Source organism: Sinocyclocheilus grahami, unplaced genomic scaffold (assembly GCF_001515645.1).
Source record: "Sinocyclocheilus grahami isolate Dianchi unplaced genomic scaffold, SAMN03320097.WGS_v1.1 scaffold202.1, whole genome shotgun sequence".
In the NCBI taxonomy this organism is placed as follows: Eukaryota; Metazoa; Chordata; class Actinopteri; order Cypriniformes; family Cyprinidae; genus Sinocyclocheilus; species Sinocyclocheilus grahami.
Window position 1 is genome coordinate 376,205 of NW_015505381.1, and position 22,962 is coordinate 399,166.

The 22,962-nt window shown below is 37.1% G+C and overlaps 1 protein-coding gene across 1 annotated transcript; it reads left to right on the forward strand.

The window, feature by feature from the left end:
* Positions 1–1,014: 1,014 nt before the first annotated feature.
* Positions 1,015–18,122, forward strand: ilrun (inflammation and lipid regulator with UBA-like and NBR1-like domains). The gene is made up of 5 exons (XM_016285797.1): positions 1,015–1,331; positions 4,706–4,860; positions 8,388–8,585; positions 9,135–9,439; positions 17,836–18,122. The coding sequence occupies exons 1-5, from the start codon at positions 1,168–1,170 to the stop codon at positions 17,869–17,871; spliced, it is 858 nt and encodes a 285-aa protein (XP_016141283.1). The 5' UTR covers positions 1,015–1,167; the 3' UTR covers positions 17,872–18,122.
* The last annotated feature ends 4,840 nt before the right edge of the window (positions 18,123–22,962 follow it).

A 22,962-nucleotide genomic window follows, 5' to 3' on the forward strand; every position in this document is an offset into this window, starting at 1 on the left:
TGCTGGTCGCTGAGGAAATACATCAACTTCACGCTGTGGATCGCCAGATCGGCTTTCACCATGGATGAAGCGGAGTCCAGCACGGAGTCATCTCTTGTGGTTGCCGCAAGCCCGCCGGCTGCGCCGTTCTCAAGGCCGCGGTGTGTGACGCTGTGTGTTTCATTGTGAAAGCGAAACTACTTTCTTTGGCCTTCCAAAAGAGGACACAACTAGAAATCAGTGGTTAAGTTGTATTTACAACACTGTTCCAGAACAATTCAACCCAAATATTCCGATGTTTTCCAGCGCATTTTATGGAGGACTGTTTACTGATCCTGGGAGAGTAGACTACAATGCCGGCTGTTCTGACTCACAGACTGTAAGTACGTTTTTTTATATTTAAAGAGTTTTTATATTTTATATATTTAAAGCACGTTTTTTGGGCAGTGTAGAGTAGGGCTTGCTGTTTGTCGTTTCTCCGATCACAAATGCAGACATGGTTTTATGTTTACGCGGCGCGATGCAATGCAACGCGTAAAAAAAACAGTATAAGTCATTATAATCTGTAATTATGTTTTCATGTTTTTGAATCATCGCTCCGGCACTGGGACAGGGCATCACAGTATGGTGAGGGGCGTAACATTTCCGTCACATGCTTGAGGTATTCGGCCAATCACAACGCACTGGATAGCTGGCCAATCAGAGCACACCTCGCTTTTCAGACCGATGAGCTTTGTAAAAATCGACGCGTTTCAGAAAGGCGGGGCATAGAGGAGAAACAATAATGTACAGTATGTGGAAAATAATGTGTTTTTTGAACCTTAAACCGCATAAACACATTTCATTACACCAAATAATGTTATTTTTAGCAACATCATATGACCCCTTTAACATCGTTGTATAGCCTATATGTCAAAGTTCCTTACATGCAACTATGGCACTACAGTATGGAAGGCCTTCCATACTACAGTAACATAGGGCCTAGGGTTTGTATGAATGCTCTGGATTACGACACGCCACAGACACAACAGTCGAATAGCAACAGCTGACGTTCCTCCGCACCATAGTTACGTAGCGCGTGATGTCACGCCCCGCCCGCAGCCATGCGTACTGAGCTTGTTATCGGGTCGCTTGTTATGACTGGAGAAGGCCTCGGACTCAATTAAAACTTATCCCCGGGACAGCCGCATGCTCATGGAGGGCATGGACATAGACCTGGATTCGGAGCTCATGCAAAAATTCAGCTGCATGGGCACCACGGATAAAGATGTCCTCATCTCGGAGTTCCAGAGGCTGCTGGGCTTTCAGCTCAACCCGGCGGGCTGCGCCTTCTTCCTGGACATGACCAACTGGTGAGTCCGGGGACTCAGCCGCGGCCTACTGCTGAACTAAACATAAAGAGTTCTCCACTGCGATTTCTTGCTTTAAAATGTCTTGCATGCCAAAAATACCCTCGCTAGGACAGCTATCATGAGCCCAGTGGAGTTTAAATGGATCTCAAGCGAAAAACACAACAAGCTAATGGCTAATTGACTGTTTACAAAGACAGCAAATGTAACGTTTCGGCTCATATGAACTATAGGAGTAATATGTTAGACATTTAGCTTCTTAAAAATTCATTTTTCTTAAATTTGGTTTTATTTATGTCAATTGTCAAACATGTAGCTTGTTTGTGCTAGTGACTCGCTACAGTAGTGGTTGTGTTTCAAAACCTTTTAAGTTCCCTATCTAAGCAGTATATTGGGGCTTTTCTGACCTGAAATGCTTCTGACTATGACAGTGCATTCAAAATGCTGCTCAGGTAGGGGCTCGCTATGTTTTGAGACAGACGTTGTTCAGTCACGACTCTTCTAAAAAAATGATGTTTGACGACAGTAATATATTAGTTTTTATTGGTAATAATAATAATCAGCATAATTTAGTGTTTAAGTTGTTTGTGTGTGTGTGTGTGTGTGTGAAAATTTGGTGTTTGTTGACATGGAAGGACTGTTATAAAGTTTTCTTCAGAGTTACGTAATGCACGAGTGTACTTTCGTCTGAGGTCTTACACACAGGCCAACACAAGTGTGTCCCTCCTTTCTTTTGTTTTGAGCATGACTTTACCAGTACTTTACTACTTTACTTTAACAGTCAGTTTATTTGCTAATAGTTGTTAAAATTGTTTCTATTGTATGTGTGTGTGTGTGTGTTTTATATATATATATTAGGGCTGTCAGTTTAACACGTTAACTTAATTAATTAGTTATGAAAAAATAACGCAATTAAAATATTTTAACGCAGTTAACGCACTGGCCCCAGGCCTGTACGTCATGTTACATTTCATACAGTTGACTGTTGACAAACATGATGCAGTGCAACAGCTCCATAGATGCAGTTATGCCCTAAAATTAAAGATATTGGGGCAAAAATTGCCCCTGTATGAGTTTTTGTCTCTTATTTATATCAGCGAGAGCAATATCACATGAGTGATTTTTTTCCCTGAATATCATGAGTTTAAATGTGATTTTATACAACAGTTCAGTAAATAAGAAGTTGATATTGTGTTATATTTTAAACAGAATATTGTGTTTTTGTAAAATTTTGCAGAGAATGTATTACCTTTAAAGCCACAGCAGAACTGTTGCGTCTCCGAGCAACACAGTGGTGTTTAGTTTCTGAATGAATACGCATTTTGAACGAATCGTGTGAATCAATGATTCAAAGGCCCATTCATAAAGAGACCCCTTGTCCAAATACCCACACTTGCGGTCTTGGCCACTTGAGAGCGCGTGCGCAAGACTGTCCAAGGTCTTAAATATACCAAAGCGCAGTGCCCTTAACGCACATTAAACCCACACTATCTCTAAAACCGCTCCGGAGCGCTATTCGAGTGTTAGTGTATCCCGTCATGCATCATGTTCTGGAAATAAATCGTGAGACTTTTTGCCAAGATCGCGCAAGAGGTCACGGAAAACTTTCCAATGTAAGTAAAATATTTTTAATAATAAGATATTACATATAATTTGGTAGTCAAACAAAGTGTTACACATTTTATTGCTGCAAAGATTAGTATATTTATTTTTGTACAACATTTGCAACTGCTTTTTATCACTTAATTAAATTGAGTCCTCTATAGGGACTGCTGAACAGACATTTAGAAGTTGATTTTAAAATGCAAAGTGTTGAAAATAATAATAAAACTCTGTAAACACTTTGCGTTTTTACAACACTACAGGTGCATCTCAATAAATTAGAATGTCGTGGAAAAGTTCATTTATTTCAGTAATTCAACTCAAATTGTGAAACTCGTGTATTAAATAAATTAAATGCACACAGACTGAAGTAGTTTAAGTCTTTGGTTCTTTTAATTGTGATTGATTTTGTGGAGCACTTCATGCTTCCTTCTGCTGACCAGCTTTTTGAAGATGCTGATTTCATTTTCCAGCAGGATTTGGCACCTGCTCACACTGCCAAAAGCACCAAAAGTTGGTTAAATTGACCATGGTGTTGGTGTGCTTGACTGGCCTGCAAACTCACCAGACCTGAACCCCATGGAGAATCTATGGGGTATTGTCAAGAGGAAGATGAGAGACACCAGACCCAACAATGCAGATGACCTGAAGGCCGCTATCAAAGCAACCTGGGCTTCCATTACACCTGAGCAGTGCCACAGGCTGATTGTCTCCATGCCACGCCGCACTGATGCAGTAATTCATGCAAAAGGAGCCCCTACCAAGTATTGAGTACATGTACAGTAAATGAACATACTTTCCAGAAGGCCAACAATTCACTAAAAATGTTTTTTTTATTGGTCTTATGAAGTATTCTAATTTGTTGAGATAGTGAATTGGTGGGTTTTTGTTAAATGTGAGCCAAAATCATCACAATTAAAAGAACCAAAGACTTAAACTACTTCAGTCTGTGTGCATTGAATTTATTTAATACACGAGTTTCACAATTTGAGTTGAATTACTGAAATGAACTTTTCCACGACATTCTAATTTATTGAGATGCACCTGTATAAGTGTGTCCTATCGGGTAATGAAAAGTTGTACAACATTTGTGGTCTTCATGCTCACTTGAACACTTGGGCCAAATACAGGAAATACGTCATATAAGTGGTTAAGTGCAAAGACCACAAGTGTGTGTATTTGGACAAGGCAAGAGTCGTTTACTGAATTCCTGAATGAATCAGCCGTTTGAACGAATCGAATGAAGACATTTACCGCCACCAAAACTCAAACCTGAATGACTTACTTTCTTTTGTGGAACATAAAAGAAGGTATTTTGAAGGCTGTTGGTAACAAAGCTGTTTTGGTTACCAATGACTTTCATTGTATGAACAAAAATACTGAGATGTTTCTCAAATTATCTTCTTTTATGTTCCATAGTTTGTTAGGACGTTGTTGCCTAAATGTTTGTGTAATACATTTTATGTTGAAAAAACTCATTTTGTAATGTCTACTTGATACTTACTCATTTAACACAAAAATTGCTTTAAATAATCTTTTGTGGGTATTTTCAGTCAAATTTATTTTGCGATTAATTAATCGAAAACTTCATGTAATTAATTAGATAAAAAATTGTAATCAACTGACAGCCCTAATATCAGCGTCAGCTTCATAATATCCATATATTGGCTGATTAATCTGCTTTTCGTACATTTTATTTGTACATGTTTTGCTCTCCGCAACTACATTGTCATTGAATCTCCAATTTTGATCTGTCTGTATTCGTGTCTTATCAGGAACCTACAAGCAGCTATTGGTGCATATTATGACTTTGAGAGTCCAAATATCAACACGCCGTCAATGTCTTTTGTGGAAGATGTGACGATTGGAGAGGGGGAGTCCGTTCCTCCAGACACACAGTTCACAAAGACATGGAGGATACAGAACACAGGTGAGTGTTTTCTTGCTCTGGTTGTAGATATGAAGAGGCTCAACACCTGTGTTTTATGCTCTAACATAGGGCTGCACGATTATGACAAAAATCATAATTGTTGATTATTCCCTTGAAATTGTAATTGCGATTATTAATTACGATTATCACAATTTACATTGAATGATCTTTATACCATTGTTTGATGTAACTGCATGCCATATTTTTATATGAAAATAAACAAGCTGAAATCACTCTTAACTGAAAAATAGGGATGCACGGATACCACCATTTTCCAGTACTCGCCCGGTACGATACTTTTACTTTTGGTACTTGCCGATACCGAGTACCGATATTTTTATTGCATTTGTAAATTTTTTAAATATTGGGTACAGAAACCGAAAGAGTATGTATAATGTTAGTTGGTTAACTTCATTTATCAAATAGATAGTCAAACCAAAATTTATTCAGACACCTTCAACATTTCTCACATTATCCCAGTTTATTCGCTATAGTTTAGAAAATGGTAATAAAATATAACAAGAACTCAGAGTTAAACTGTGTCAGAACAAATTCATCTTGATAATGTTAGATCATTTTGATAGAAAGGTATGTAATAATTACAATCAACCAAAAATTATTCAGACAGCTGTTAGTATGACAGTATTATTTACACAACTATCAATACTTAGTCGGGCAGCCCTTAGCCTTAATGACAGCCTGTAGTCTCCTGGGCATGCTGTCACCCAGCTTCATGCGAACCTGAACTTACATTTTTTTCCCAGACTCGGTATGAATAATTTTTAGACCCAAATTTGTATCAGTTTTACTGGTAGTCCACTGTATGAAGAATTTTTGGGTATGATTTGTCACAGTTTACTTTATTTTGCTATCCTCACTTACATAAATGAACTATAGTGTCCTGCACCCACTAGTAAAAAAATATCAAGAATTATATCTGGTCTCTGAAACATGTTTGGTTTGACTGTATATCCTTCGGTTATTTTCACACTTAATTATGCCCATTAAAATGTATTTTACAAGTTTTTGTTACTTTCACTGTTAATTTGTTTTTGCTCTGTGGTACATCAGCTTTAATTTAATAGCATTAGAGCTGCTCCATTGCAGCGGCTTAGTACTGTAATCACGCGCTTTGCTGTAATAATGCAGGGAACCACTCGTTATAAATCTCCTAACTGTGATATTTTCAGAAATAGAAGTCGCGTTTTTTCATCTGAAACGTGCTGCGATTTATATTCCAAAGCCACTCATATAATGCAGAAACACTCAAGCAAGCAAATATAAAAAAGCACGTATTTGTACTGATGCAGAATGAGAGGGACAAGTACAGTACAGCCAAGTGCATTTCACACAGGCTGTTAGTTTCACTTTCGCCAGAAAGTCGTGTATGCCTAAGGTTGAAAATAGATGATGTTTATAGTGAATGCCCCTATAAATGGTCTTATTTTTACGATTAAGTTTTAATCCAAATGATGCATGTGCTAAGTGAGTGAACATCAAAGATCACACAACAGAATTGCGCGCGCTCTCTCTCTTTCCCTACCGTTAAGTAACTTGTGCATTGTTTTACTTACTTGTTTTTGACATATCCGACCGAACTACAAACTTTCCAGTGATGTCTGTGAGAAAGATATATTCACACCGCCGCTCGCTCAATCCTCTCAGCGTGCTTTTTTTATCAGCTCGCGCACATCAGCTATACAGGCGTTAATACTGAATGTTTAACATTATATTCATTGCATACATATACTTCGTAGTAGACATCCTTAACTCCTTTCTGCTGTCTGTTGTTAGTGTTTCTTTGTTTGAATATGGCGCTTAGTGGTATCGGGACATTTTAACGAGTACGAGTACAGGAGACCAGTATCGGGCCCCGGTATCCATAAAAATTTTCTCATTATTTGAATTTATACAAATCCATCTAATCTGAAATCTCACACTCTTGCATGCCATTAATCAGTGTCTATTGTCAGAGCCAGCTGATCTCCCAAGGCATGAAAGAGAGAACAAGCATTCGCTTTCTTGCAAATTGGAGAATATTTACCTGCCACCAGCAGATGCAGAAAAGTTCTTGAATTCTTTTATTATGCAAAAACATCCAATCCTTGGCTAACACTATCTATTGTCAGTGCATATTTAACAGTATTTTTTCTTGTTTTCTTGTCTTTGCAGTTGCTGGTAAAGTTTCTCCTACCAGTTCAGATGCCCTCTTCAGTGTTCTGGTTCCTAGTACCACCTCCAGCCCGCCAGAAGTTTACCTCCCTGCCAACTTTAAGCTCTCCAACACACAGTTGGCCTTCTTTCTCCAAGAGAACCGAGTTCAACCATATGGAAGTCAACGTGGACACCCTCTTCAGCGTTCAGAAAGCTTTGTGGTCTTCCAGACCAAGGAGCTGCCTGCAATCAACATCTCACTTGGACCTTTTACCCAAGACCAGACGTTGTCCAAGGACCTACTGCAGCCGTCAAGTCCTTTGGACATTCCTGGAAGGCTGACAGTCAACTGGAAGGTCCGGGCTTTTATTGTACAGTCTAGAGTTTTTGCTAGTAACCCACTGGTCCAGGTGCTGTTCTATATCGCAGGACGGGACTGGGATGACTTCAAGATTCAGGACAAGCTTCCATGTGTGAGGCTGCATGCTTGTAGAGATGTTCGGGAGATCAAAACTTCCTGCAGGCTTCAAGGGAATCTGGCGCAGTGCTTGGCCCAACTGGATCTCCCTTCCACTTGGTTTAATGTTAATGTAGCACCATTGGGTCGCAGAAAGTCCTCAGGGACAGATGGGCTTGAGTTGAGTGGAGAGACCCTTCAAGTAGAGCTTTACTATACCCTCCATGATCCAGACAGCAATGATGAATGTGGGGAGAGCTACCCACGCCGGGCCCAGTACCAGTATTGGTATCGGTGCATCCCTACTGAAAAACCTTTAGTGCTTTTCTATAGTATTAAGCCTCAAATGTCAAATATACATCGGATTGGTTTCTTCTTTAAATTATAAAAAAATATATATATATGAATGGTATTATAATGTTATACTAAAACAATGGAAAAACCCTTAAGATAACATGTAGAAAGAAAAAAACATATCTTAAGCGTGCAAAATAATATAAGTGGACTTTGAACGATTAATTGCCGCTTGGAACGATTACGTAATTGTGGCATCCATAATTGTAATTGCGATTAGAAATTCGATTAATTGTGCAGCCCTACTCAAACAGATTGTAATTCAAAACAGCACATTTTACAATAAAGACTAATTTATTATGGAATCTTTTGGGAATTACTTAAATGCCTGTCTTATTCTTTATGTATTCAGTAGTCATTTTGAACAGTAATAATTCTTGTTCATGTTTGCTAATTTAATAGTTTTTCTTCCACTTTCTGCATTATGAACTATTATTTCCTAAAATGAACTGATATCAGAATATCAATAATAGTTTTGCTTCTTTTAAGGATTGATGATCTAGCCACCTCACGTTAAATCCTGTTTTGTCAAACGTCAATGTTGTTCCTGTCTTCTCTGCAGGTACAGAGTCGTGGCCCCCAGGTGTGTGTCTGAAGTATGTTGGCGGGGATCAGTTTGGTCATGTGAACATGGTGATGGTGCGTTCTCTGGACCCGCAGGAGATCTCAGACGTGAGCGTGCAGATGCGCAGTCCGGCCGTTCCTGGCATGTACCAGGGTCAGTGGAGAATGTGCACTGCCACCGGACTCTTCTACGGAGGTGAGACGCAAACAATGGACAGTTTTCACATTTCTGGGTTTCTCGGCAGCGGAAGTCGTTAACTTGTTGGGTTATCTTGAAGAGCAGTGAATGGGAGAGGCCATCCAAGATAAAATCATTAAACCAGTGAGACAGACTAAGCTGTAGTCACATACAATTTTATGTGCAATAAGGTTATTGCTTATTTCAGTGAATATTATAAGGAATAGGTGAGTAAATATTCGGCAAATACGCTTAGGTGAACCATTCTTTCAAAAAAAGAATAATATGCAAACATTATGCAAGAACAAATGTTTTAAAGTGATAGTTTGCCCAAAAATGAGAACACTGTGGTCATTTACTTTTCTGTGGTAATATGCAGTTTAACTTAAGTTCTCCTCAAGTTGATTTAACCCCGTATAATTTTCTTTCTGCATACAGAATTTTAAAAATAGTACAGTTAGTATGATAGTATGCCATTCAGAGCATTAGAGCACAAGTTCTGAGTACTACAACCAACTTTGGTGACTTGAAGGACATGTGGCTCACCTCATTCCCCTTGTTGTGCAGATGTGATCTGGGTGATCTTGAGTGTGGAAGAAGGAGGCCTGCTGGGCGTCACACAGCAGTTATCCTCCTTTGAGACAGAGTTCAACACGCAGCCACACCGCAGTCTGGAGGGAGATTTCAACCCTTTCGCCTCACCACAGAAGAACAAGCAGGACACCAATGAGGATCATCTAAAAGACCCCGGGGGCCACTGGGAGGCCCCTCTGGACTCCATTCAGCAAGATCAAAATGGACTCAATCACAGCTCTGTAAATATTACACCAAATGGTCTCCAAAACAACTTATCAGTAGTGACTTACAGCCAGGTATGTATGCCATTTGGAGTATTTCATTGATTTGAATGAAGATTAGCATGATAATGCATTGTGAGTATGGCTGGGTGATAGAGAGCGAATAGTTTTTCAACTAATGGCATTTTTTCTACTTTTGCTTAATCAGGGGCACTATTATCGCATGTATAATCGCATGTTATTGTAATGTTGCAGGGCTCCAGACAAAAAAAAATAGAGTAAGGAGCCATTGGCTCCTATAAGAAAAAAACTTAGGCGACAAATTATTTTTTTAGGTGCCACAGAATAAACGTGTTTTATTTATTTTATTATTATTTTTTATTTTATTTTTTACATTTTAACATTTCAATCATACTGTCATGTGTTTATGTCTCATCTTTTCTTGACTTTATCAGCATTTTAATCCATCTTGTAGATGACCTGGGAACTAAATGTCTTTTCCAACTTGAAATATACAGTCATGCTTTTATTACACAGAATCAGTACCAATATCATGGACCATAAGCATCACTAAGTGTAGTTTGGGCTCCTCCTGAATGCATCCTGTAAATGTTGTCATACATTCTTAAAAATAAAGGTGCTTCACGATGCCATAGAAGAACCTTTTTTTGTCTAAATGGTTTCATAAAGAACCTTTAACATCTGAAGAACCTTTACGTTTCACAAAAGGTTCTTTGTGGCGAAAGAAGGTTCTTCAGATTATAAAATGTTGAGAAAGAGATGGTTCTTTAAAGAACCTTTGACTGAATGGTTCTTTGTGGAACCAAAAATGGTTCTGTGAAGAACCTTTTGAGCACTTTTATTTTTAAGAGTGTATGTCTTTCACACTTTCAGTCTGTTTTTCTTAATTAGTAAAATGCAATTTTATAGGAGGAGTTGAATCATGTAGACAACAGGTTAAGTAAAAATATTAATATGCAATAGCACATAAATATAGCAAAATGCTCCTCTTTATAGTTATTTTTCTAGCTGACGGATGAGCTTATGGACACCTAATGGTTATTCTGAGGTAAATGTATATTACGTTGCAGTGTTTACAAGCTTTACACGTTTTTCGCAGATTGAAACACTGAACGAGCTTTTACATGAAACATTTCAGTAAGTTGTACTGTAGACTCCCTTATAAAATAGATTACCGTTTGATGTTAATTCATGTTCATTATGTACTACAGTAGTAAAGAGAAAGATTAAATGGGTTCACTTGCCGCTTGAAGTGAGGCGCTAAAACGATCGCGCCTGCCGCATTAAAGAGCGCCAAAACGGTATGTATTGTTTGAATTTCGTTATGAATTTGGAATAATTTTAAAGCTGGCACTTTGTTTATTAAAAAGTAGCAAAGAACAAAGCTTTTTGCGATTACTGGACAGCAAGTGCGCTTCAAATAATATGACGTTCACGCATTAACAGAACACAGCATAGACTAAGATATTGATAAGAAGCCATTTTAGTAATGATTATAAACGAGAATCGTTAACGATATGCTGCTGTGCTGCAGAGATGAGGACTGTTTGAAACTCTTTTTTCCACTAAAACTTTGATGCACATCGTCTCAGTTTAATACGTGAACATAACAAAAGATATGATCGCAAAACAATCAGGAAAAAAGGCATTACATGCACATTTTTTAGTTCTAACATGTAAATATAGTTGCTCGCCAGTGGCGACCTCAGCAAAATCTAAACTCACAAATTAATATTTTTGGTTGCAAATGCAAACGTTTTAGTCGCAGTCTGGAGCCCTTTGTTGTAAGAAGTTCAATTGTGCATATATAATTTTTTTTTTTTTTTTTTTTTTTTTTTTTTCCCTTGCCATGAATTTAACATTTGCTGATACTCCAATAAAAATAAATTGAATTAAAATCTCTCTAAATGCTCTCCTACTCGAGTCCCAAGAAGGAGAGACTTTTAAATACCATTCAGAAGTTTGGGGTCAGTTTTTTTTTTAAAGAAATTAATAATTTAGTCCAGTGAGGCATTAAATTGACCAAAACTGACAGTAAAGATGTTTCAAATGTTGGAAAAGATATCTATATCAAATAAATGCTGTTTTGAACTTTCTATTCACTAACGAATCCTGAAGAAAAAGTATCACAGTTTCCACAAAGATTTGAAGCAACACAATTGCTTTTGACATTGATAATATTAAATGTTTCTTGAGCATCAATCAGCATATTAGAATGATTTCTGAAGGATCATGTGACACTGAAGACTGGAGTAATGATGCTGAAAATTCAGCTTTGCATCACAGGAATAAATTACATTTTACAATATATTCAAATAGAAAATGCTTATTTTAAATTGTAATAATTTTTCACAAAAACACTGTTTTTACTGTATTGTTTATCAAATAATAACAGCCTTGGTTAATGGTTAGTATAAAATACTTCTTTAAAAAATAAAAATAAAAAAAAATTCTTACTGACTCCTAACGTTTTAATGGCAGTATATATCTGTAACAAAATCGTCACAGATATATTTTGAATTTTCAGTATCACCCAGCTGTATAGGCGTAAGTTGTATGTTAGAATAATGAACGATTTTATGAGTCCAGTTCTGTGATCCTAATACAAATGCTCATGATTGAGTGGCTTTTTCCAAAGTTAAGTGAAAAGGTCAAGCCAAGATTGGTTCAGAAAACCAAGATAAAACACTCCGCAGGTCTTTTCAACACTCTCTCAAAATCCTACAAAAGCCTACACTGGAAACTTCTCAATGTGCTGACCGCCGTATGATCTGTTTGCACAGAAGGTCATGTAACAACAATGCGTCACCTTTTTGTTCCCTGCCCTGTTTTGTGACATCTCACCAAAGAAAAGCACATTGTGATGATTCACCGTGTTTGGTTACACCTTTCCTCATTCCGCACATGTGTGATACAACTAGGAATGGGAGATACAGCTAAAACGGTTTCAGCCTTTTGATGATTCAATAAATATATTGATTCTGAACATATCTGCTCTAAAACGTCTTATGGGTGATTTTAATTTATTTGGGCATTTTAGCAGGTCTTTTCAACACTCTTTCAAAATCTTCCATTCATGCCAAAAGCCTACACTGGAAACTTCTCAATGTGCTGACCGCCGTATGATCTGTTTGCACAGAAGGTCATGTAACAACAATGCGTCACCTTTTTGTTCCCTGCCCTGTTTTGTGACATCTCACCAAAGAAAAGCACATTGTGATGATTCACCGTGTTTGGTTACACCTTTCCTCATTCCGCACATGTGTGATACAACTAGGAATGGGAGATACAGCTAAAACGGTTTCAGCCTTTTGATGATTCAATAAATATATTGATTCTGAACATATCTGCTCTAAAACGTCTTATGGGTGATTTTAATTTATTTGGGCATTTTTGATTCAACAGCAATTCTTTAAGCATATGCAGCATGTTTAATGTAATAACTTGATTTTACTGTTTTTGTTTTCTTTTATATGCTCCAATATAACAGCACATGGTAGTAAATAGCTATATTAATTGTATTATATGGATTAAGTGGTGAATTCCACAGCATTTTTTTAATGATTATGCAAAAACAATTCTTAAGAATTGATTGATTGAAATAGTTCCCAAACCCAACCAACAGCATTTTCTCGTACGTTTTCCCTGGAATACTGGAAAAACCTGTATTGAATTTCCATACAGATACCCAAAAAGGGCTGATTGACTCTCTGCTGACATTATTGCTGACTCGTGACTTGTGTAGTTGATTTATTATGGAAGAAAAATAATGCCATATGTCTTTGAAACAAAAAAGCATGTTGAATAGCACTAACGCAAAAAATAGTGCATTGCATTAAGAGTGCTTGCATTTTATTGCCTTGTATTTCCAGGGCTTGCATTTTTAGGTCCTGAAATTTAACATAGTTGTTTATGTAAGCTGTGAATATTTCGAAAAATTCAACAATTCATATTCACCTTCCAGAATTCACGTCCAAAATATTCAATCTGTTTAAAAATGCGATGTATAATATTCGACAGGCAAATTTCTGTCCATTTTATTTCACTTTCCAAATTCGCTTCCACAAATTCAGTGGCTAAAATTCAGCAGAAAATTTGTTATTGCACATCCGGGAATAGCAGTAGTGCACAGATGCATGATCTCCAGCTGCTGTCAGTCGCTCACCAGCAGGTGGCGCAAGCGGCTGTTGATGAAGACCAAAGCAACAGGTGGCTTAAGTCATTCATTCACAAAAACTGATCTGCAGAAATGGATCAAGTGCTAAGTAGTTTTGATTATCGGGGCCGGTATAAACGTGAAAATGCTGATTGTGTGTATATTCAACATCTTCGCTGTTTCCTGTAGACTACATGTAAGCAGCTTTCTCTTCCACAAAGCCGATTATAATGCTATTTTACCCAATGCTGAAGTACAGAACTAACATTACATCTGAGGAAGACATATATTGCTTTCGGTTGCTTAGTTTCTGTAACTTTGTATCATTGCTTGGGTGATGCTGTGCTGTAATACTGTGGTTCCCCTCATACGTCACACTCCAGAATTCCCCAATGACACGTCGTAATTAGCGCTATGATGTGAGGAGCACCGGCAGGTGTGGGCTTTAGCCATGTCAGAGTCTTTATACCGAAGATATTGTTTTCAGACATACCTAAAGGTCTTCAAACAACAAAATGACCTTTTCAACCCATTTGTGCAGCTTACCTTGGAATAAAACCATTAAAGCAGTGAGACTAAGCAATAGACAGACATAATATTTTGTGATGTTATTGCTTATTTCAATGAATATGATAACTCAGAAATGTCATTACGTATTATATTTTTCATGCATCAAAATAGTTAAAGGAATAGTTTCATCGATAGATTAAAATTTGTTGAAGATGTACTCGCCCTCAGGCCATCCAAGATGTAGATGAGTTTATTCATCAGAACAGGTTTGAAGAAATGTTGCATTACATGACTTGGTGACCAAAGGATCCTCTGCAGTGAATGGGTGCCGTCAGAATGAGAGTCCAAACAGCTGATAAAAACATCACAATAATCCACACCACTCCAGTACATCAATTAATGTCTTGTGAAGCAAAAAGCTGTTTTTAAGAAACAAAACCATCATTAAGTTGTTTTAACTTTAAAACGTTGCCTCCGGCCAATCCATAACAACACTTCCTCCATTCACTGCAGAGGATCCACTGGTGAGCAAGTGAGGTAATGCTAAGCTTCTCTGAATCCATTCCGATAAATAAAATAAAATAAACCTAATCTGCATCTTGGCTATTTGGGTTGGTTTCTGATTTACCAAAACACCCTTTAAACAATTTCATAAATTGATATTGAGATCTATGCTGAAAAATAATGAGGCATTTTATCTCCCAGCCCCATGTAGAAATTTGTCGTTCTGAATTTGGCCTTGATGTGTACATGTTAACGTCAGGGTTTACAACTGTGAATGTCAATCTAGAGGCTGTTTAATAGGCCCTTAAGGGGCTTAAACTTTGCCTCTCGGCCACAAGATGGAGTTCCATACAAGCATGTGAGCTGATGAAGAAACATTATTAACCAGTTAAAGAAGTCACTGTTGAAATCCCAGATTACTAACAGTAAACCCGTTGTATACATACACTATATTTCCAAAAGTATTGGGAACCCCCTTCTAATGAACAGGTTTGACTACTTTAGTAATTTCTACAGTACAAATAAGTACAAATCTTAATGTTTAAGCATATAATGATATTCTAGGGAATTGTGTGCTTCTAATTTCATAGCAACAGTTTGGACAGGACCCTTTTCTGTTCTAACATGACAATGTCTCTGTATAAGGCAAGGTTCAAAAAGAAATGATTGATTCAGTCAGTGTGGAAGAACTTGACTAGTCTGTAGAAAGCAAAGTCCTAATCCCAGCTAAACACCTCTGGTGTGACTGTGACTTTAAATGCAGACCTTGAGCCAAATCACCAAACACCAATGACTTGTACATATGGACACAGTCATTTTATAGATACCTCCAAAACTGTTGCAACAGAGATAAAAATACCATTTTTAAATACATGGATTGTTTCCATCTTTGTTGCCACAGTTTTGGAAGTGCCTTTTTCTGTTCAAAAGAAGGGGGTGTCCCAATATATTTGTCCATATAGTGTATGTACAAGTCATTGGTGTTTGGTGATGAGTTTTTGGCTCAAGGTCTGTATTTAAAGTCAAAGCAGAGGTGTTCAGCTGGGATTAGGTGTCAGGACTTGGCTTTCTGCAGACTAGTCAAGTTCTTCCACACTGACGGAATCAATCATTTCTTTTTAAACCTTGCCTTATACATAGATGCATTGTCATGTTAGAGTAGAAAAGGTCTTGTCCAAAAAATTAGAAGCACACAATTCCCTAGAATATCACTATATGCTTAAATATTAAGATTTGTTCTCATGGAAATTACTAAAGTAGTCAAACCTGTTTCAAAATAGTTAAAGGAATAGTTTCATCGATAGATTAAAATTTGTTGAAGATGTACTCGCCCTCAGGCCATCCAAGATGTAGATGAGTTTATTCATCAGAACAGGTTTGAAGAAATGTTGCATTACATGACTTGGTGACCAAAGGATCCTCTGCAGTGAATGGGTGCCGTCAGAATGAGAGTCCAAACAGCTGATAAAAACATCACAATAATCCACACCACTCCAGTACATCAATTAATGTCTTGTGAAGCAAAAAGCTGTTTTTAAGAAACAAAACCATCATTAAGTTGTTTTAACTTTAAAACGTTGCCTCCGGCCAATCCATAACAACACTTCCTCCATTCACTGCAGAGGATCCACTGGTGAGCAAGTGAGGTAATGCTAAGCTTCTCTGAATCCATTCCGATAAATAAAATAAAAAAAACCTAATCTGCATCTTGGCTATTTGGGTTGGTTTCTGATTTACCAAAACACCCTTTAAACAATTTCATAAATTGATATTGAGATCTATGCTGAAAAATAATGAGGCATTTTATCTCCCAGCCCCATGTAGAAATTTGTCGTTCTGAATTTGGCCTTGATGTGTACATGTTAACGTCAGGGTTTACAACTGTGAATGTCAATCTAGAGGCTGTTTAATAGGCCCTTAAGGGGCTTAAACTTTGCCTCTCGGCCACAAGATGGAGTTCCATACAAGCATGTGAGCTGATGAAGAAACATTATTAACCAGTTAAAGAAGTCACTGTTGAAATCCCAGATTACTAACAGTAAACCCGTTGTATACATACACTATATTTCCAAAAGTATTGGGAACCCCCTTCTAATGAACAGGTTTGACTACTTTAGTAATTTCTACAGTACAAATAAGTACAAATCTTAATGTTTAAGCATATAATGATATTCTAGGGAATTGTGTGCTTCTAATTTCATAGCAACAGTTTGGACAGGACCCTTTTCTGTTCTAACATGACAATGTCTCTGTATAAGGCAAGGTTCAAAAAGAAATGATTGATTCAGTCAGTGTGGAAGAACTTGACTAGTCTGTAGAAAGCAAAGTCCTAATCCCAGCTAAACACCTCTGGTGTGACTGTGACTTTAAATGCAGACCTTGAGCCAAATCACCAAACACCAATGACTTGTACATATGGACACAGTCATTTTATAGATACCTCCAAAACTGTTGCAACAGAGATAAAAATACCATTTTTAAATACATGGATTGTTTCCATCTTTGTTGCCACAGTTTTGGAAGTGCCTTTTTCTGTTCAAAAGAAGGGGGTGTCCCAATATATTTGTCCATATAGTGTATGTACAAGTCATTGGTGTTTGGTGATGAGTTTTTGGCTCAAGGTCTGTATTTAAAGTCAAAGCAGAGGTGTTCAGCTGGGATTAGGTGTCAGGACTTGGCTTTCTGCAGACTAGTCAAGTTCTTCCACACTGACGGAATCAATCATTTCTTTTTAAACCTTGCCTTATACATAGATGCATTGTCATGTTAGAGTAGAAAAGGTCTTGTCCAAAAAATTAGAAGCACACAATTCCCTAGAATATCACTATATGCTTAAATATTAAGATTTGTTCTCATGGAAATTACTAAAGTAGTCAAACCTGTTTATTAGAAGGGGGTGTCCCAATACTTTTGGCAATATAGTGTATATTCCCAGTGTAACAAAGTTAGAGATTGTTTGCTTAAACAGCCACCTGCAGGTCAAATATCCGTGTAAAATTGGGTGTTGATACTGTTGTTACTCATTCATTGCTCATCATATTTGAACTAACTCTCAGTTTTAATCTATGTGGCAATTATAATAATCACATTATATCAATCACATAGACTTTCACTGAAGGAGGGACTTAAGCCAGAGATTTGGGGCTTTTTTTTATTAAAAATGCAAGCAATCACACAAATGGTTTGAACTTTTTTTTTTCTTTTTCTTTCTTTCAGAAAATGTATTTACAAATGGTCTTTAACATTAGTGTTTTATCTTATTGTTTCTGCTTCTTCCCAGGGCATTAATGGACCCTTCCCGTTCGGACAGTCTTAAGATACAGAAACCACCCGGTAGCTCATCAGAGCTGCTGCTTTTGCCCTTTTCCAGGGTTCAGTGAGAGGAGGAAGAGATTTACTCTAAAGACTTGGTGACCCTTCCTCTCCCCCGACGCACCAGAACATCTCACAAATGTGTGGACAAATCTGTTTGGCTCCAAATCAATATTGAACCAACACCTGAGTTACGCATGTGTGAATGCTAGATTTAGATGAGTGCTAGAAATTCTAAAGAGATATAATGAAAAATACACCGTTTTTTGATCTGTCTGGTCACATTACAGCAGTAAATTCAGATGTGTGAGTGAGTGCACGAATGCACAAGAGAAAGAGAGGCAGGACGGGGTGGATGAATGAATGATGAGTGAATCTTACTAGAATGTGTCCGAGTCATGTTTCACAGTAAAATCAATAGAAAAGCATAAAAGTGTTATATTTTGCGTATAGAAAATAAAACATGTTTTTAGGACTTTTAAGATATATTTTGGCTCATGACAATTAAGTGCATTATCCCCCCAAATTTTCATTTCTCTAATAAAACATGGCTTTTTATTTTTACATATTCTTTTTTTTGTTATTCCAATTGTTCTCACATTTAATTGAAATATTTAAATTTTAAAATTGCACAAATTTTTTATAAGCCTAATTTAAATGCAACCAATTAACATATGGCAAAAATATTTTACAATTTAAATATATATTTTTGCATTACATCAAATGATTCATTGGCATGAAAATAATGTCACAACGAAGGAAATCTTATTAGTCCTAAAAACAGGCTTAATTTTCTTTAAGCAAAGTATGGTTTTTCATTTCTTTTGATTTTGCGGTGAAATATGATCAGGGTTTGTTCTTGACAAGTTTTGCGGTAGTCACCTCAATATGTGTGCAAGTGTTTCAGCCATGCACAAAAGCCATCAACAAAGAATTAATGCCTGTCAAGTAGTTTTATCATTTTTCATCAATGTTCGCTGACTTTTTCTTTACAAACTGAAGAGTTTTGAGAAAAAAGGTCAATGTGCCTACTTGGAGGTTAAATTGTGTAATTGCTTTCATATGGTCCTTTGCCAGCCTCTTGTAATTGTTGATTACAAAACTGTTCTCTGGATTCAGTAAAAAAAAAAAAGAAGCCCAGCAACCTGTACAGTGTACATGAGCACATTACGTCTCATTATATTGAAGTATACATCTGTACTGCCACCACAGGTCAAGTCATAGCTGTCGTCAGAGATCTTGTTGCTGTTATCATATTTGTTTACATTGATGTTGTTCTGGAGTTCCAGAGTGCTGATGTTGGTTTTCCACTTGTAATGACTTGATAGCAAGCAGATGTGGCTTTGGTTCCCTTGTTTACTGACCCAAGAGTTCACAAGCACGTCATTGATTTTTTCAGTCATACATTTCTGTCCTTCACCTAGACCTACGATGGTATTAAGCTGTTTTAAATGAGCTGAGGGTGTTTTAATGAGAGGAAAGTGTGAGAATGAGTTCATTTTAAAGGAATATTTTGGGTTAAATGCAAGTGAACGTCATCTGTGACAGAAAATAATTTGAATTTGTACCTCTCTACCTGAAAATGCATCGACATGTATGTGCCTACAATTGAAGTCTGTGGCAAGTGCACTATACTTCCATTGAAAGGGCGTTTCCGTACACACTTTTTTTTATGTTTAATCTTACTAAGATACCAATTATTTTCTGTGGTAGCATTTGCGTTTATCCAAAAATATTCTTTTTAATTTGTATTCTTGAGTTGTTGCTGGATGTTGAAATGGCAGATTTGGAGCTGGAACGCTTCAAATAATATTTGTTTTGTGGAGTTAATTTGGTTTAAATCGTGCCTCTGTGTTTGGTATGATGGAAAGCTTCTTGGATGTTTATATCCTGCTAAATATATCTGAAAGGCTGTTTTACTCCCCATTTTCTGTTTTGCTGCAATGGTTAGGCAATTTCTAAGACATAAACAAAACAAAAAGTTAACAAGTCTCCTATAATATTTTTCTCTATTGGTCTATTTACTGAGATAAACGTTAGGTCATGAAGAAGAAAGCGTTTAAACAAATTAGCTGCTATCCTCAAGCAGTATGCAAATCAATGAGCCCAAATTGACCTTTATGTCAAGGCAATAGAGATTAGTGTCAGCATGTCCTGTTAAATTTAACACATCAGGCAATTCTTGTCTGTTTCCCCCCCAGTTCTATGCACCTGGAAAATTTCGCCATTAACGATACCGACGTTGCGTCCAGGTTTTTAGAAATGCTGTGGCTTCAGTTTTACATTGCAAATGATCTATGCAGTGTTTTAAGAGACAGTCCCTTCCATATTCCAAAAAGTTGCACTCACAGTTGAAGCATAAAAGAAGTTAATGTTCTGAAACTGGTTGCCGTTTTATGTTGCCGTTAGGACAGAGGCAAACTGACGTTTCGCCTAGTGCTCGGCTCATAAACAGCTCATTGGAGGATGCCATCGCTTCATCAGTCAAGTCTTCCTTTGAGCTGTTCTTAGTGAATGTTCTCATCCCAAGCGCTGCACACTTCACAGCCTCCTTCCAATTTATAAATACACTCTGGATTTTTTGTGTGTGTGTGTGTGTGTGTGTTGCTTATGCATGTGAGAAGTGTGATTGATTCATTGCTGCATTATTGTCTTTTTTTCCTGATTTCTTTCTTTTTTTTCTGTTAGATCTGTTGGGTTTTCTGCACCGTGGCATGGTGTATGATTGAGCAGAGAGTTTGCATAGAGTCTATTATAGAAGGTAAATAATATTACTGGTTAAAACAATTTTTATTCAATCAGTCATCTTTTTTTAATGCAGCGAATGGCATTCCACAAGGAAGTGCTATCAGTCCAATACTTTTTAATGTTATGATTGATTCATTGCTGCATTATTGTCTTTTTTTCCTGATTTCTTTCTTTTTTTTCTGTTAGATCTGTTGGGTTTTCTGCACCGTGGCATGGTGTATGATTGAGCAGAGAGTTTGCATAGAGTCCTATGATAGCAGAGTGAAAAAGAGAAAATATGAAAACCCTTTTTTTCTGTATGTATAATTGAACATTTGTATGATTAAATTAACACTGAAACATGATTCTGTCATTTTGTGTTTTGCCTGCAGCATACGTGAGCAGTGTGATTTGTTAATTCAGTTCCCAAAAGAAATTATAAACGTCTTGCCTTTTTTTTTTTTTTTTTTTTTTAAACCTTCTACCTTTTACCATGATGCATGACAAACATTTTTTTGTCGAATAGTTTACCCAAAAATGTTTCTTCATCAGAACAGTTTTGGAGAAATGTAGCATTCCATCACTTGCTCACCAGTGGATCCTCTGCAGTGAATGGGCGCCGTCAGAATGAGAGTCCAAACAGCTGATAAAAACATCACAATAATCCACAAGTAATCCACACGACTCCAGTCCATCTTTTAATGTCTTGTGAAGTAAAGAAACTGCATGTTTGTAAGAATCAAATCCATCATTAAGGCATTTTAACTTTAAACTGGCACTTCTGGCCAAAAATATACCATAATAACACTTCTTCCAGTGAGAAAATCCAAATTCCTTGTTTCGAATTGTTTTGGACTTTTGTTTTGCTTGTAAACAGTGCTTGAGCTGTGCATATTTCTTTCCTGATTCAAAGTTGACTTTTTCACTGAAGGAAGCGGTATTTTTAGCTGGAAGCAACAGTTAAAACTTTTTTTACACATCTTTTCACAAAGACATTCATTGATGGACTGGAGTCATGTGAATTACTTTTGGATCACTGTGATGTTTTTTACCAGCAGTTTAGACTCTCATTCTGATGGCACCCATTCACTACAAAGAACGTAACAAGTTCTGGCCCCAAAAGCCTGAATGTCATTACCTGAGCTCAAATGCAGGACCTTTGTCTCTTCAACTAGCTTCACTTTTCTTCGTCATGTTTGAGTCTCGATGCCTTTTAATCCACTTGAATTCTGGTGATTTTTAGTGGCTGTATGAAGTCGAGGTGTCCTAGCAGAGAAACCACAGGTGTTGTTTGTCACATTAACAATGGACATGTTCAAACTAACTTTTACAACCACAATACTGTAAAATCCATCAAGCGTATAGGTAGTTTGCTTAAAATGTGCTATTTAAAATAACCACTTGGTGTGATATTTTGATATCTAATCGATGAGATTCACACATCTTTAACTGATTCTAACCCATTTAAAGAGTCCCCATATATACCAAATTAGTGCAACAGAATTTCACTAGTGAAGAATAGGCCTATATTTTTATGCCTTTTACAACCAAAACCATGTCTATTTCTCATCATAAACTGAATTCCAGTACAACCTAGATGTTCTATGGCTCTTCAGGAAGAATATAACCTTGTTTAAACTAATTACACATAGATGGGATGTGTTGATCTGTGCCGAGGAGACCATATCTAGACAAATATTTGCTCACATCTCAGGACTTGTGCTGCTTGCCACGGCACTATCATATTATCACCCACCTGACAAACATGTAAGATCATAGAAAGACCTTAAACAAATGCAAAGCATTTCCTCTTGGTTTGACAGCTGCTCTTCCCCAAGACTCACAAGCGGCAGGCAAATTCTGTGGTATTGAGCTGATGTTACTGGGGTCTTGTATAAAAACACTGATTTAAGTCAAATGAGCCTTAAGCGTTTTGTGTTTAACTATCAGCAAATGTTTCCTGGTGTGGAAAAGTTTGACTCCATTTTATGCCATTTCCCTATTTGACTCCCTAAATCCATTTAATACATTTTTCCTGGTGTCACTAAAACCTCACGTACCAACGAGACAACTGCAAACAAGGAAGTTTCAGACTGCAGGCCATTCAAGAATTTGTGTATTTTACCAGAACAACTTACTTTAATACTGCAGGGTATATATCATCCAAGACTGCGTTTTCATAATGCTTCTGTAGTGTGAGGTAAACACAAATTTAGACTTGGTATTTACACAGTTGGGTGTGAATGTGATAGTTTGTTGGTATGGTAAGTAAACATGTCAGGCAGTCTCGAAGGGCAAATATCTTTTTCCTAAGAGCCGATATGCAGCACTCTTTGCTGTGTTGCGCACAGTGATGCAAAAAAACATT

What these genes read in the sequence shown, in the direction of transcription:
- ilrun (XM_016285797.1), top strand. Translation starts at nt 1,168, where the DNA reads ATGCTCATGGAGGGCATGGACATAGACCTGGATTCGGAGCTCATGCAA. An exon ending in ATGGAGGATACAGAACACAG is followed by an intron (nt 4,861 to 8,387) that starts GTGAGTGTTTTC and finishes TCTTCTCTGCAG; the next exon opens with GTACAGAGTCGTGGCCCCCA. An exon ending in CAGTAGTGACTTACAGCCAG is followed by an intron (nt 9,440 to 17,835) that starts GTATGTATGCCA and finishes GCTTCTTCCCAG; the next exon opens with GGCATTAATGGACCCTTCCC.